This window comes from Malaya genurostris, chromosome 3 (assembly GCF_030247185.1).
Source record: "Malaya genurostris strain Urasoe2022 chromosome 3, Malgen_1.1, whole genome shotgun sequence".
In the NCBI taxonomy this organism is placed as follows: Eukaryota; Metazoa; Arthropoda; class Insecta; order Diptera; family Culicidae; genus Malaya; species Malaya genurostris.
The window spans coordinates 190,754,473-190,772,062 of NC_080572.1; the positions used below are offsets into that span (position 1 = coordinate 190,754,473).

The 17,590-nt window shown below is 36.4% G+C and overlaps 1 protein-coding gene across 2 annotated transcripts in view; it reads right to left on the bottom strand.

Moving 5' to 3' along the window:
* The window catches only part of LOC131435146 (lethal(3)malignant brain tumor-like protein 3), a 37,324-nt gene extending 23,911 nt beyond the window's left edge, over positions 1-13,413 (bottom strand). Inside the window, exons 1-2 of one of the 2 annotated variants that reach the window (XM_058602728.1) lie at positions 13,265-13,413; positions 11,123-11,788 (exon numbers count right to left, since the gene is read on the bottom strand). In XM_058602728.1, coding sequence (XP_058458711.1) covers positions 11,123-11,620 — 498 coding nt within the window. In that variant the 5' untranslated portion in view covers positions 11,621-11,788; positions 13,265-13,413. Of the gene's footprint in view, positions 1-11,122; positions 11,789-11,850; positions 11,979-13,264 lie in introns of those variants that run through there. The other variant, XM_058602730.1, reaches the window with a different exon arrangement.
* Between the last annotated feature and the right edge of the window lie 4,177 nt (positions 13,414-17,590).

Genomic DNA, 17,590 nt, shown 5'->3' on the forward strand with positions numbered 1-17,590 from the left:
CCTAGCGTATGATATATCATACGCAAAACGTCCTATATTTTAATGCATGTTTACTTTAGAAGCTTAATACCTAACAGCTTTACTAGAGCACTAGTTGATAGTTTAAACTTCTCATTTCTGTGTACATTAAAATTGCTTTCAAGTGTCAAGGTTTTATTTGTATTTTTAACCTTGCAAAGTTCACACAAATCACCGAAGAAAAGTAAGCAACATATTCGTGTGAGTCTTATGTTCGAAACCATAGATAATACTTCCATCTTTTGACAAACCATTGCCAAAGATTGAAATTAGTTGTTTCAGAAGTGAAATTCCAAAAATATATGTTAAACAGTAGAAAAATTATAGTTATCATTTGAACGTATGATATATCATACGGTGGGATAATACAGTAGTATTTTTTTCAAAGCATATCGTTAACCGATAAACTCGAGCATCAAAATTTGATGATTAGTTGTAGTCTTTCGACAATTTCTTGCCATCAGCAAATCAAAATCATTTTGTTATATTTTCGAAATGTGGAATATTCAAAAATATGGCTTCAAAAAATAATAGTGTTAAGGGTAGGGAGCCTTTAAGATTTGACGAATACGTGAATTTTGAGTAGAACGCTAACTTAGAAAAGTAAGTATGAATACCTCCAAAACTTATTAAACAATGGAAACACTATCAAATGAGCTTATGATACTCTCAACAAATCGTACAAATATCTCAAATAACACATGGATCAATAAGTCCCGAGACTCACAATGGAAACAACATTTTTTTTGCAAAATTTTTTTTATTCATCAACATAATCACCTTTTAGGGTGATACAATAGTTCCAACGTTTTTTTTTCGATAAACTGCTTTCTGAATCATCGACTCGTTGCTGTTTTTGTTCCATCGAAAGCAATCGCGGCACCCACTTGGAAAAAAACCTTTTTCATGCTCAATTTTTCATGAAAATGTAAATACACTTCCATATGATATCTGTGTCATCTCAGCAATCTCACGGAGCTTCACTTTACGATCTTTTATTATAATTTTTGTAACTTCACTCACATTTTCCGGTGTAACGGCTTCCACAGGTCACTTTCCGGTGTAACGGCTTCCACACCTCGATAACTCAGATGTTTCTGGTCGGATCGACTTAAAATTTTGACCCGTTGCAAGCAAAGGTTAGTACTCTAGAAAGACGTGGTTACTGGTTTACTACAAGCGCCATCTCTGCTTTAGTCTAGGGACTTATTGATCCATGTGTTATCATACAAATACAAAAATTTTCTTAAAAACGAAGAAATGGAAAGCAATCAAGTTATTTTTTTATCTTCGATTAGACAGATTTTAATCTTAAAGTGCTTCACCACTTCGGGCCAGAAAACCCTTTTAACCCTGTGTGCGGGGTTGGGAATCGAATCCAGGTAGGCTGAAAGAAAGGCATCGACAAATGAAGCTGTTTATTGCAGCTTACAATACAATATATACAAATAATTATATTATCAATAACAATCCGTTAAAAACTAAAACGAAGGTATATTTTGGACGAAATGCACCAAATATTTTTATTTATATTGTGCCTTCATCTCCGATGGTACTTCTACCAGTACTATTTGAAGTAATTGAATCGTATATATAAATACCACTCTCAAAATATAGGCATATCTCTTATAATTTTGTTGCTACTGTATTGTCCCAGCGTATGATATATCATACATAGGATAATTTCGTTGTGAAAAGACTTTTAATAGTGATTTGGCATTTCCCAACATCTTCAACACAAAATATGATGGTATTGATGATATCTGCTCATTTGGTCAAATTTCAAATTTGGGAACCCCTGGGTTATAATGGGTTAATCTGGAGACCGACTTTCTGCAGCACACTCGTTAACTTCTTGAGGTTATTTCTTATTCAGTCATCATATGAAGCATGGAGAGGAGCTCAATGTCACTGAACTAAGCTTTATGGCCCGAGCATAGTTATTATTATTGATATCATTTACTTTACCCCGGCTTTAACCTTTTGGTCGTTCACCGTGGGCCGAGTATAGCTGGTAGTATTTTATTCATTAAAATCATTATCCGACTACTGAAATATAATATCATCAAATAACAGAAGAAATTATACATAGTATTTTGGTGATTTTGGTTTAGTTCTTCATAATACAAATGATCTCAATAAATAGAACAAACAAACAAGAAAAATGAACATAAATGTATCACATAAAAACCTGTTTTAATCCACCTAGTGGTGTAATGATGCCTTTCTAATATTACTAATAACATCATAAATATTACTATGCAATTCGCAAAAACAACTGTTCATTGAATAGAAATAGGAAAGTTTGGTCGGACTTAATCTAACAAATTCTACAAAGTTCCGAAAGCGGAAGTAGTATCCACATAAAATTAAGGAATTTCGTATGAAACTGTAAGACTTTTGTTTTGAACCTATAAGTTTGTGAAAATCGATTTTGTCAACGTGAAGAAAAGTGAGTGCGATCCTTTTTGCAGTTTTTAATCACCACTTCCAATTCTTCTGAAACCGGATTCAGATGAACGGAATAGCCGAAGTTGGTTCGTTTGCGAGCAACAAATATGACCTACAAATTGGAACAGTTTTGAACGAAGTTAAACTTATACTTACTATCTCATGCTCTATTTCGATTAAATCAACTGAACGAAATCTAATAAATGAAACGAATCTGCATTTCTGTAACTTCTGAATATGTATCAGGTGTACTTTGCTTCCGCCGTTTTCCGGTAGATGGTTGTACCGGCTGAGGCTGGTCAAAATACATAGATGATAATGCCTTTGAAGTGAGTGTGTACAGTACCTAACGAATTGTCATCGCCGTTTCAGTGACAGTTGTTCTTGTTTTCGTATTATTCACGCTCGAAAATGTCTGTTTATGTGCCCAATTCTCGCCATTTGCGGGAAGTTTTACTTTTCTGTTATAATTCGAAAAAAATGCAGCTGAAGCGCATCGAATGCTCTCAGAAACTTACGGTGATGCTGCTATGAGTAAAAGAACGTTTTAAAAATGGTGATTTCGATGTCGAAGACAAACATGGTGGTGGAAGAGAAAAAACATTCAAAGATGAACAACAAGAAGCATCGCTTGATAAAGATTCGTGCCAAACCCAAAAGAGCTTGCCGAATCGCTGGTAGTGAGTCAGCAAGCTATTTCAAAACGTCTCAAGGCCCTAGGCATAATTCAGAGAGAAGGAAACTGGGTGCCGTACGAGTTGAAATCGATGGACATCGAGTGTATGTGAGCAACTGCTTCAAAGACAAAATCGTAAGGGGTTTTTGCATCGAATCGTAACCGGTGATGAAAAGTGGGTTCGATACGATAATCCTAAACGCAGAAAATCATGGGAAAAGCCCGGACATACTACTTCGTCGAAGGCAAAACCGAATATTCACGGCGCCAAGGTTATGATTTGTATTTGGTGGGATCAGCTCGGTGTGATTTACTACGAGCTCCTAAAACCGGGTGAAACCATCACAGGAGATCGCTACCGAACGCAACTGATGCGCCTTAGTCGCGCGCTAAAAGAAAAGCGGCCACAATATCAAAAGCGACATGACAAAGTCATCCTCCAACACGACAATGCTCGGCCTCACGTCGCAAAAGTGGTCAAAAAGTACCTGGAAACGCTGAAATGGGAAGTCTCACCCCACCCGCCGTATTCCCCAGATGTCGCCCCTTCTGACTTCCACCTATTTCGTTCGGTGGCACACGGCTTGGCAGATCAACATTTTCAATCCTTCGAAGAGTAGGCAAAATGGATTGCTTCATGGATAGTGTCAAAAGAGGACTCCTTTTTTTCGAGCTGGGATCCGAAAATTGCCGGAAAGATGGGAGAAAGTTGTCGCTAACAACGGACAATACTTTGAATAATACATCTGTAAGCACTTTTTCGCAATAAACATGTAGTAAAATTATTATTATTATTAATATTATTATTATTGACATCACTACACCACCAGCCCGGTATGACTGCACTACCGGCTGTGAAAATTGCATATTTGTTCAAATAAATTCTTCTATTTTGTCGATCACACTAATCATAAAATAGCTAAAATTTTTGTCAATCGCAGCACCGTCTTTTGCCAATATCACACATTAGTAGCAGATATCCGAATCCGTTTCGTTTTCTTTATAGTGTGTACGAAATATAACAAAGTACGCATCGTTCGTTTTGTGTCTTCTTCTTCTACCGTACCACCAGATACCGATGTTCTATATGGCGATTTGAAAACTTCGACATTCGCAGAGAAATCGAAGTGAATTCCATTTTTGAGTTAATCTTCACCACTTTCGGTGCTTCCGGAACAAGAAAAGGAGGGACCAGTAGTGCCGAATTAAGTTTTCATGACCACAAACTAACAATCTCTGGAAACAGGGAGAATTTATCTGACAGGGATTGGTACCTGTTTTAGACCATAATTCATGAAAAATTGCTAATAAAATTGGTAATTTTCCACTTATTTTGTTCCGGAACCGGAAGTCGGATCCGGATAAAATGCTCTAGCAATTTGTAGAAAACTACAAGACCGTCATTTAAACCTTAGTTTGGGAAAATCGGTTGGGCCCTTTCAAAGAAAATTGAGTGCTCTCTTTTTCTCTGATTTTCACATATTACCATGTAACTCCGGAACCGGAAGTCGGATCCAAATGAAATTCAATAGCAGGCTATGAGGGCCTCGGTTAAAAAGTCGGTTTTCACAGTGATTGCATAGCCTTTCTATATGGGAAAAGGCAAAAAAACGATTGTGTATAGAAAAGTCTTTTGTTTAATATTGTTTTGGAATGGGTAATTCGACTAGCAAAGATTGACACGAGTGGTACCGGATTTTCCGGGAGTCTCTACATTTTTTAGTTTCGCTGACGACATTTATATTGTGTCATGTAAAGTACCTATAACCAGAGTAACGATATCTCATCCTTAATGTTGGCAGCAACTCACTACATTTAATCCTAAATGCTGGCAGTTTCGTTAGCTTTACATTGTTTGAAAGGTCGTTTGTTCTTTTGGAAAGATACTGCCAAAAATGTGCCGTCCAAACGAACAGCGTATTTTAGCATAAAATCGTGCGTATTTTGGACTAATAAAAACTCTTCGATCGAGAAAAATACGTAACCGCACAGCATGTCAATTTTCGTATCGGAATGTAAAGAGGAATCCAAACAGTTCTGTAAAAGATGTTGCGAAAAAAAAATACATTTGAGTAGGTAGAATAGAGAAGGGAAATCACGTGCACGGAAGCTCTACACACAGATGTTGTCAAAACCGCATTGACTCATTATGGATGACGAAACGTGCCGTCCAGAAAGTAGACTTCCGGTAGCTTCCTGGACTCAAGTTTTTTACAGCCCCTCATGAGTTTGATGTCCCAGAAGACACTAGAAAGCAAAAGATGCCAAAGTTTACCAACAAATACATAATTTTGCAAGCAACTTGCTCATGTGTAAAGCAGAGCACTCCATTTGTTGTCAGCCGGTATTATCAATAGGCACGGATACAAAAAGAAATGCTTCTATAAGCATCTACTATCACTACCGGATTTAGTCTCGTGCCATTAGTCGAAAGATGTTTTGGACTGGTACAAGGCTAATGAGATCAACTTTTTGCCGAAGGACTTCAATCTCCCAAACGCACCGGAACTGCGGCCAATGGAAAAGTGCTGGGACATCATGAAGCAGGTGTTTCGGAAACATTGTAAAGAAGTGAATTGGAGGAAAATGTGAAGAAACAATGTATTTTCACGCCACACATGCGGGTCCAAACGTTGCACAAGATGATAGGATTAGAATATTTTCTTGTGATGCAATTTCAGTCCGTACACCCTTCATAGAAAAGAAATAGTATTCTGTACTTGTACGAAAGCAACAGAAATTTTATCTGATTTTAACATTATACTAGATACAGGATTTGCCATAAAGACAGGACTGATTTAAATGTTTAATAAATCTGCCATTTTTTAGTCGATTATTCAATTTCATAATTTTCGAGTATGTCTTTTCACATTAAGACATTAAGCGGTTAAATAATACATAAATTATCAATATTATATGGAATTATAAGACCTTTTAATTGAAATTTAAAATTTCTAAAAATCAATTGAGCCATCTACAAGAAAACCAAGTGCATTTTTTGCCAAATATACATCCATACGTTTTTCGAGATGGTGAGCTAATCTACCATATGCTCACAAGTTACTATCTCATACCTCACGGTGTGTCTATGATCACATATGGTCAATAAAACGGCGTCAACTGGGTGCAGTCGCCTTCTGCGTTAGTAGCAGAATGAGAGGGTGTGAATTGGTTTCTACGTAATAACTCATTTGAAGCCAGTTGAAAATCCAAACAGGTTAAATACTTCGGCTGGGTTTTAATTCATCCAAACTGTTTGTCAATTTGTTAGTTTGTTTTCGTAAAAATCGTCCGTAACATTCCTTGCATTATTCATGGATTTGAATTATTCATTCCATCCTTAATGAACTTCGACGTATGACACTACGAAATACGTCTTATGAGTAAGAGTAACTGCTTGAATATACATAATCTTTCTAGTTTTATTAATAATACATGGAATGAGAAGTCCAGGACCAAACAAAGGAAAAGTCTATTTGTCACCGTAAAAACTTTTTTAACTCCACCTAGATCGATACACTTGACTTATCGGTCCTCCAACATTTTGGATTTTTTGGAGATTACGGGGGATGGTAGACACGAACCGCAAATCATTAAATTTCACCGTTGCCTTTATGCATGAATGCGCTGGTGTGTCTTTTTTCATAGCTTGATGAAAACAAAAAAATCATTTGACACGACCAGCTGTTATTCAAACACTAGTGGATAGATTGTAATGAAATTCAATATTGGGCCATCTAGAGGTTTGTTCTCAACAAAAATATACGCGGTTCGAAACTATTCATGTCTTGTCTGTGAGAAAAACCGGAACTTGTAATAGTATTTTATGTAAGACCGGAGTATTGGATTGCTTGCCGCTTGCAGGAGATCGAAAATCTTCCTGCAATAATTGACTCCATTTGATGCAAACATTACATTAAGCCAGGGCTGGTAGATGGAACGGTGACCCCGGATAACAATATGCTCTGTATACGAAATGGGACATCGGAATCCAATTGAGCTAACTCCGCCCTAAGTTCTGGGCTAAAGCTATTTGCATGTACAATCAAAACACATGGAAACATTTTATTCTCCTGGAAACATTTTCTCAGCTCAAACCATTTGTACGCAGCGTGCCGTAATGGCAACTTGCAACGCATTCAAACAACCACTACTCTGAGCCAAAAGTGAATTCTGTTTGTTTGTCCTACAAAATTTAATGCACTCTCAATATACAATAAATCAATATCCGTCCCATATTCAAGTCTAGGCTGTAATACAAATTTAGACAGAGAATAAATGAAATTTTCATACAATAAGCGTAATTTGTATGTATTTCAATGCCAATTATACGCCGATAGAATTTTATTATTTAATTTTAGTTCTTCAACGTGGGTCCCTCAATTTCACAGGGATTTCACACTAGTTAATAGCACATCCAATTATAAATTGCTTGTAATGACAGTTTTGCTTATGATTTTCGCCTTTCTATAGATTTGGGTCGATGCTCCGGAGACCCCTAGTTTTATATACCATTCGACTTAGCTCTACGAGATCGGACTATGAATGTGTGCGTTTATGTACGTGTGTGCATCTTTCAAAGATTTTTCTTACTGTTCAATTTTCTCAGAGATGGCTGAAGTGATTTCAACAAGCTTAGACTCTTTTGAAAGCCATTGATCAAGTTCGATGATCAAACAGTTCTGGTTCCGGATATATAATGATATAATTGACGTAAACGACAAAACTGATTACCGCTCTATTTCTCGGATAAGTTCGCAGATTAAGTTCGCAGATCAAAAGGCTCTCATTACCGGGTCAGTGATTATATAAGTGACGTAACCTACTAACCGCACATTTTTCATCGGGCGAATTTTCTCGAACATGACTCAACGAATTTCGATACACTTAGTTGAGAGCTAACAATGTCGAACAATTTTGGAAGGGTTATCACGAACATTGCCGGTTCGAGAGATGTTATTTTTTATATGTGACGTAACCGACAAATTCCAGCGTTTTCAATGCAACAAATTTTTTTGATATGGCAGCCCTGGTCAGAGATGCCAGATCTGCAAATTTGTCTGTAAATCTGCAGATTTCGTACATAGTGCTGAAGACATTTTTTGTTGTGCTGACTTTTGCAGACTTTTGAAAATCGAGTTTTTGTTTTTGGAACTTGGGATAGATTAAACACATGTGATCCCTTTTACAGTTTTCTCAAGAGCATGACATACTCGAAATACTGACATACATACGAAAATACTGACATCATGAGTCTGATATAAAATATACCGAGAACTGGATAAATAGTGAGATCTTCGAAAAAATACGGGAGTGTAATGTCAGAGACATAACTGGATGACGTTTAAAATATTTCCCATGAAATTATAGGAAACTTATGCATGTTTTTCTTAAGATATTCTCTTACTTCTTCCTTAAACCGAATTCTGGATTCGAGTTCCGAACATAAATTAAGGAACTAAATTTAGTTCCAAAATTTACCCAAAAAATGTTTCAAAAATGTAGTTCCAGAACATGATCTCTAAAATTAAGTTCGAAACCTGAAAATATGTTTAGAATTCAAGTGGACCGAATCAAACTGTTCAAAATTTAATCATAAATTGCTGATCATATTTCTGATGGCATAGAGAAATAATTCTGTTGTTGGGTTTAGTACAACTTAAGACAGTCACGATTAAGTTCTCCCCATCGTTCCACAGAACGAATTTTGAAAAGACGTCTCATAGTAAAAGTAAGACGTATTCATGTTAAAACAGCCAAGAGATGTCCAACGCATAATGTTTGACAATTAAAACTGCAGTTTCTCTGCACAACGACCTGCGTCGTAATAGAAAACAAAGTTTCGCATCGGCATGTAGTTTCGAAGCTTTGCTACACTGAGCAAAATACCATAGTAACCGTAGCCTGTTTTCCATTGTCATTTCAACTATACGCTTAAATAGTAGCAACAATTATGATATATGACTATTCACCATTTGTATTGTATAAATTACTAGACAACAAAGACTACGACTTGACTAAACTATTTGTATGTATGACTTTTCTGGCATGGTCTTCCTGACAATGGTAGTCATCTCAAATATAAGAACAAATAGTTCAAATCACAATTTCTAGTAAGGTGAAATTGCTCTCGAGCCTTGATATATATGAGGAGCTAAATAGTTATCGCTACCATGTAAATATGTACACAGTATAATAATGTTACCATAAATAGATACATGGTTTAAATGAAATTATGAAGTTTGAAAACACTATTCATGTAGTCCATATCAACAGAATTTATGTAGTAAGCACATTATCGTATAGTGTTTTTTAACCGACGATGTTTTTCATTTGTGCTGACTATACAAATTGTCAATAAACGGATATACTTTGTTATTGTCACATAAAGTTACAATACAGCAGACAATTTCGTAACACATCAGTGATTGATTTGAAGAAAAAAAAGTATATTGTGACATATATTGTGCAATTTGGAAGGACTTGCAGGTGAGTAAATTTTGTAGCCTTACTAGTTTCCGTCGTTGAAATTAAATTTTTCAACAATTTTGCCGGTAATGGCTGTTTTCTAGTGAAATCGACGTCCTGTATAATTTTTATTATTCGTTATCAGTCGCCGTAGAAACAACACCAAGCGATTGATTAAAAACGACGAACATCATCCGATTTCCGGATTCAAATCGCTCGAATCCGAAGGAAAAAATAACAATATATGGCAGGTGGGTATTGAGGTTTGTTTCTGGACTTGGCTATTAATTTCTTCCATTTCTTCTTCAGGAAAAACTTCACCGAACAGAGCCTGGGATCAACAGTTGCAACCAAGCAATGCTGCTCCCTGTCTACGTTGATAATCAATATTTCACCAGGCACATCATCATAATAAAATTGTAATAATTGCAAAAATAAAATAGAATTCAATGAAACTATTTTGTTGTTCTTGTTCTAGAATTCAAATTCATAAAACTTTTTAACATTAGCTCATGTTTTGCTGATCTTCAGCATTGTTGAATCAACCACTGCCTTCAGTTTCGAAATAACTAGAAGTGAAATGTCAAAAATACCATGGCTCTGGTTATAGCGAAAACCAGAAAACCACAATGTAAATAAAGATTCGGTCATGGTTAGCCTAACCTTCTCAATCGTATTAGTTATTCATACAATATACTGTTCAATATTACTATTCGAGAGCCGATACCATTTATAGTAAACATGAACTTGACAATTGTTGAAATCATCTGATTTAATAGTCGGCTGAAAACCACTATACTCGCATGGTCAGGTTGGCCCTCTATATAGTAACTGTTACCATAATATTTTTCTGAGTGTATGCTTTGAAACAGAAGTTAAAATTTTTACATAGACAATGAAATTTGTCCACGGTAAATTGATCGTTTACTGTTCTGAAGTTGTTTTTCGGTCTTATATCGTTATTCCGTCTATTTAACGCAGTATTTTAGACATTATTGAGACAATTTATGGTAAAAATCGATTGTTACCATACGTTTAAAAAATTTCCACGATGATTGCTGGTTTGTTCAGTAGAATATGACCACTTGTCAACTCATGTAAGTCCCATATGTCAAAAAGTCGAAGTGCTTATTTTTTACATACATAAATTACGAATATTATATGTATATTCAGTTGCAGTGCCACTATTTCTTCAAGGAAATTTCAATGCTATTCTACAACAAATATCGAAAACAAGATTTCATATCACTCCAACATTAGTCACATTACGATCATGGACGTTATGAGTCAATCGAAACTGTGAGTTTTTGCTTTTGATTGTAACTGCGAATGACATAATTGCTACTACAATCCGGTTCAATACAGTAAATACATTCTTCATGTATACATCGTAATTCGTCGACAGATCCGTTATCCACCAATAACCAATAAGTATAGAATCAGTCAATTTTACTATTTAAAAAACTATCCACTATCTTCCAGGATTGTAAAATTATTTTGACCACTTACCTTTTGTTGAAGAGTCTTCATAGTACCGGTAGCAACGATTTGCACTCCGGAATGCGGCGACAACGCACTGGGCCCGGGGTTGGAAGCAACGACAACTTTCTGCACGTTAGTTCCATGGATGAACTGCTGCGGATGTTGTTGTTGTTGCTGCTGGTGTTGTTCAGTTGTAATAACATTTATGGGAATCGAACCCGGTGCAAAAGTCGTCTCCTTGTTTATGACAATGACAGAAGCGGATTCTACACCACTGGCAACGGTTGTAAGCGGAAGTATTCCATCACCAGATGAGGCAGCAAACTGCAGTTGCTGCGGTGCAACAGTGAGAGGAACCGAATTCGGTACCAGAAGTGAACTGGTAGCATTGATTGTCAGCGGTGTCCCTCCGGGGAAAAGTATTGGTGAATTTCGTTGTACAATTACCTTTTGCTGATTACCAGAACCAAAAGCTCCACTTGGAGAAATCAGTTTGTCAATCAAATCACTTTCGTCAGGGTCCATCGTGTTTATGACAAATCAAAAAAATTTCGTTTGTTCCTGTCGAGGGTAACGTTGAAATAAGAATACTTAAGTATTTTGAGATAACCGGATGGTCTCCGAAGATCCGACTTCACAAATTATGGGTACTCCCGTTTCCTGAAGTCACTAGAGGTGATTACGATGTTGCAACTGTTGATGAGAATGAAACTGTTTTAGTTATATAAAAAACACCATGTTCAGTTTAAGCGTACTCCTTCGCAGCTCACGCATCTTCACCTCACTGGAAGGCGAGGGTGTTGTTAACTGGAATTCAGCAAAACTACAGGAAAATTATTTTATGTTGCTGCGTTCGCGGCACTTCAGTATATTAGTGCACTACGTTATCGGAGCGATGGTAGGAGCATCAACATATATATGCCTCTATACTGAATTCAATAATTTCATGAGACGGCAATGCTGAACAGTGAGAATTTATGAGAGAGCGGTAAACGGGTAGTGAGAGAAACTAAAAGTGATCGCATAAATGAACGTCATAGCAGTGAGAGTCAGCAACAACATCAGTATAATGAGAGAAAACTGCATCGCATTTGTCAAGGAGCAAAGTATAGAAAATTATGTTAGAAATTCAAGAATCATTATTGAATCTGTTAAAATCGTTGAAACTCAATCATGTTTAAACTGTCAAAACGTGGTGTTCATCGTCACTATATTAGAAGACTTTGTAGCCTCAAGTTATTTGTGCAATGATTAATTAGCAGATTTTGTCAATCTGTTGAATCATTGTATATTATTTCGACAATTTTTAATAAAGCCGATGATGATAATTTTATCAATACCATCTTTACAATTCTGTTGACATAGTTTAAAAAACACTTGATGATTCCCGGTAAAAACAGATTTTATCTGCTGAACTAAATACGTGGTTGTGAATATGCATAAGACGTTTTAATCTGCAATCCCACTGGAAGTGAATGGGTTGAGTGTGCATGATGACTGAATCACAAACACTTTGCACCAGGTGAGATAAATCCAATCAATATTACTCACATCAGGATCGTGCGTTCACTCACTATTCTCACCGGGAACGTGGGCTTTTCAGAATGTAATGACAACAAGCAGTTGATAAAAAGACGAAAATAGCAGAAAAAGGAGATCATTTTTGATCGCTGTATTGATAATAATGTCATTAAACCATGATTATGAAATCATGATCGAAGACAACGACTCAGTATTGCTAATATTTCTAAATAACAAATTTTTGACCATTTGAAAATAGTATTTCTCCTTGTTTGTGACTAGACATAATCTTAAAACAATTAACGATCAATGTGACTAAGCTCATTTTTGACGGAAAAAGCTACCACCGTTTCAAATATGAGAAACCTTTCGATAAGTTATTGACAAATTTCGAAAGCTAGTTCCTTCAATTAAATAACAAGCAATCCCGAATCAGATTTATTTTTACAGCAGTGAACAGATGTTCTGGGGAACAAAAGTTGATATTCCTAAGAAGATATTACTTCTATACATGATATTCCAACAAATAATCCCAAATACCGCGAATAAGACAAAATGACAGTTCTCATCTCACCGCAAGCAAGGTATATGAGAGACCGTAATTGTTTACGTTTAATTATGCATACTACACAATGAATCTTTACTTACTTGTTCAGCTGTATTTCAAAATACACCTTGCAGATGTTTTTCAGCAAACTGTCAAACTTCAGATAAAATATTACACCTAAATAAGCGCTGCGATTACTACTGATACAAAATTATTCACTTCAAATGACGGGTGCCTGGCGAGCATTCGAACAATTAGTTCGAATTTCGAAAATCCACCTACCCATACACTGTTTCCACACTCTCGCGTGAGTGCAACACTCTCTTTCTCTCGCGAGAGTCTATTCGAAATGCGTGATTTTTACCCCTGGTGAGCGGCAGATGAGAAAGCATAGAATACACACACTACTAGAAAAACGTGTTTCCTTATTTAGTCATGCGATCAGAAGGCTCCGTTTCATAATTAAACACTGATTAATTCCGATGCATCAAGATTTTGCCCAAATTAAGAAGCTATCGCAATACAGATTCTTAAATTGTAATATTACATTGATTTCGAAACCTTGATATACAAACAACAAGAACGTCATTCATTGACATTGAAACGTGTGAGTGTGCCATTTTCCACATGGTAACGTTTCTTTGTGTTGAAGCAAAACACTCAATTCACCATTCATTCTAACGCTGTTACATTTTTAGTTCATTTAGCTTTTCATTTGTTGATGATGGCGTAACACATGGCATAACGGTACCTCGTGAAGAAGTAATTTAATGGGATGCGCTGCCATAACTGGCATTAATATATTGAAAGCGATAATGTATTAATTTCAGCTATCGATTTGGGAGCTCGAATGTGATTATAAAAGCAAACGAAAATGAACGATAGGTACTTGTTTTGTTGGCTCGCATAAGTTGCATCACCTGGAGCTTTTGTAATATGAAATTACGGTACTACAATGCTACTTTTTCGGAACTTTGACCTACTATTGAATATGAACATCCATTCCGGATGAAGTTCTGAGGTATGACTAAATAATAATAAAACCGAACACTGCAGTTTGTCACCCATTTTACGTTAGTCGACGCATTGCTACTCTGACAGAGAGCTTTTGAAAGATATCTGGATTAAAGCAGATATGCAGGATTTTTCAGATTTCTAACAATTTCCTAGTACTGATCGAGGGCAAAAGGTTCATGAGTCTTTCAAACAGCGAAACTCACAAAAATAAGCAAATGGTGTTTTTCATCGAATGAACGCTTGGTATTACAACATTTAGCTATAACGGTTCTTTAAAACGATTTGAATAACAAAAACAAAATAGAAAGATCGAAACTATCGTCTCATTTGTTTTCAAAAGTTTCGACATTCATGGTCCACGCAAACAGAGGGACTTTTAGATTACTATGTAATACACTGATAAAAATTTGTACGATCGATTCATATGTAAATTACACTTCAATTTAATGTGCTTTTTTCATTTCAATACATAACCAAAGCGATTTGTTTCAAGATTTCATGTGCAAATTCACTCAGATGCAAGATCAGATTATTTTTCACTTACAGTTGATGTGTTTTGCTATTGAATCGAGCTACATGTGTTAAAAACTTCAATTTCTAATGGAAATGAGTACAGCACAAATGTATGTGCGAAACACTTGATTCGGTCAACTGTGTTGCAATTGAAATCTATGTGGAAAACAATGTGACATTCATATGAAATTCATTGAGAATCTAATGGTAACGATATATCTTATCGTTTTGATGTGCATTTCAGATAAATGTAGCATAATTTCCACTTAATATCAACAGGTCTTACACTCATTTTATAAGTTAATTGTATGTTTTTATGAATTTCATGTGTTATACAAATAGTGACAGTTCAAATGCTTTGCACATGATGCTACCCAGTGAAATTTGTCGACCCGCATAAGTCCGATCATCGGTCCGATTATCGGACCGATTGAGCCCGATATGGGGCCGATTGTAGTGCTTCGATCGGCCCGTCATCGGACAATTCTGCACCATTTTCATCAACCGCGTCGACCTGAAAAAGTTTATCGTTTACATTATTCATCGCTAACAGCAAGCAAGCGAAGGAACATCAAACAAGGCATTTTCGAGCCGACGTATCCCCGATAGGGTGTGAAATACATTCTTTTGTTTCGATCATAGAGGCTTTAACCTTAAGGTCATTCGCCTCTTAGGCCCAGGAAAACTCCGGCCCTATGTTCGGAGTTGAAAATCCAACCCCGATATATCCCATCCCCTGAGTATCAAACATCCGCTCTCTGCTTTGGTATTTCTTCACTCTTTTGTTCTACCGATACAACACGTAAGCTCGAAACTCAATCAAAAGCTTTCTTGCACGATGCGTCCGATGTTCGAATTTACTGGGTAGCGTGCAAATTATTTTCAGTGTAAGGGCGAATCTTTTCCCTTTTCGAAATATCGTATTTTCCGAACTTTTAAGCAGGAATTGTCGGACAAGGAATTGTAAATTCAATAAAAAATTTATCAAATTTATTTGAAGAAAAACTCAAGTTAGAGTGGTCTGCGTTTTTACGTGTATCATTTGAATAGGTCGATTTACCGTCATTTTCAGTTTAATTAATATTTGAATCAAAGCAACAAGCGTCCGATCGCTACATGCGTCGCAATCGGTTTTGTTTCTACTTACTTTAAGGGGCGGGTAGGGTCTAACTTTTGAAAAATCATTTATTATTTTCTTTGTATTTTCTCATAATAGAACATTTCAAGAATATTCTGTGAAATTTTCAAGCAAATCGGAACAAAACTCAGCAAGGGGCCTTCATCTTTGCTTATCTCATACTGCGAAGAAGTAAGAGCTCGGCACACAGGCCCGACTTAAAAATTAAACAAAACATTCTTGAAATGTTCCATTATAACAAATTATTAAAGAAAAACTATGATTTTTTGAAAATGTCTGACCCTACGGGCTCCCTTGAATAATAAATTGTTTCCATTGATTTTATAGACAAAAAACTTTAAATGCGCTTTTCTCGAAAGCAGGTTTTAAAAGTTCGTATCCATCGTCATTCAAAAACTACTGAACCATTTTTTTTTTCAAATTTTATCCAAACTTTCTACATATAAAAAAACAGACCCCAACGTTTTCATTTTCGTTGTTTGTTACTTTGGGGAGGTTTTACAGCTACAAAATGACGGATTTTTTCGTGAACAATCGTACTTTTCACTTTGAACAACCAAATTTAAAAAAAACAACAGAAATGTTGGCTTCTGGAAAAACTTCTACTCTATCTATGCTGCTTTGATTTGTTCACTTCTGATTAGTCTACGCTGAGATACCTTGGACACCGCAAATCATGATTTTTAAGAAGCGTTCTCAAAAATACCGCTTCACCGACTAATTTCTCAATATTTTTCGTACGAATGATGTTTGAATACACGTATCGTTTGAAGCTAAACTGGCATTCATTCTAGCGTTTCGCATATGGTTAATTACAAGAATTGGACTGATTTCATCAAGGCTTAGCATTTATTTGAGAAGTTTACTGATATTTGAATATTTTGTGGCAAACGAGTCGCGTTCAAATTCATTCGAGTGAAAACAAGAATGGCTTATTCGTATTCGTTCGAAAGTACCCGTTCGTCGTATCGCCGATACGGACGTAAACGAGAATGAGGGTGAATATTTCGGATTACATGTTTTAAATTGTTGCCAACATTATGGATGAAAAGTCGTAACTCTGGTTATAGGCTCTAGTCAAATATAACTCGAAAGAAGAAAATATTGAGCTCAAACACCTAGAAAAACCGACATAGTCCGGTTCCAAGCTGACCAAAGTGCTAACGATGTCGGAAATAACAACCTACAAGCGGACCTACTTCGAGTTGTGGCCAGAAGGTAGAACGCCAACTTTAGAGCAGTGCGGAACATCCTTGGCAAGGAATGATACAAGTTGTTCAAGGCCAGTAAACATCTGAAACGGCTGAAGCAAGATTCCGTGTTCAAAAAGCATACAAAGCCTTTGTACGACCGTGTTTCGATGAAACACAAGAGCTGCACTTTGGTCGATGACGAAATATACGTCAAACTCGATTTTAAGCAGCTTCCTGGTCAAAAGTTTTACATCGAAACTGGACATGTGTATTGGAGTTCGTATTTACCCGAAGTTCTCGAAGAAGGCCATGATTTGACAAACCATTTACAGTTGTACCTCAACACAGAACCATTTGTCACATCCTCAACGATGACGTCCCAAGTTCTTCGATGTGAATGCATGAAAAAGCGATTTTGGTTCGATTTGGCCAGCTGCCACTATTCCAAGGTTGCTCTGGAGTTGTACGTTGCAGACAAGATCGATTTTGTCCCCAAGCTTATATACTTTCCGAATTGCCCGGGATCTAGCCCAATACTGGGCCATTTCAAAGCAGATAATTCGACG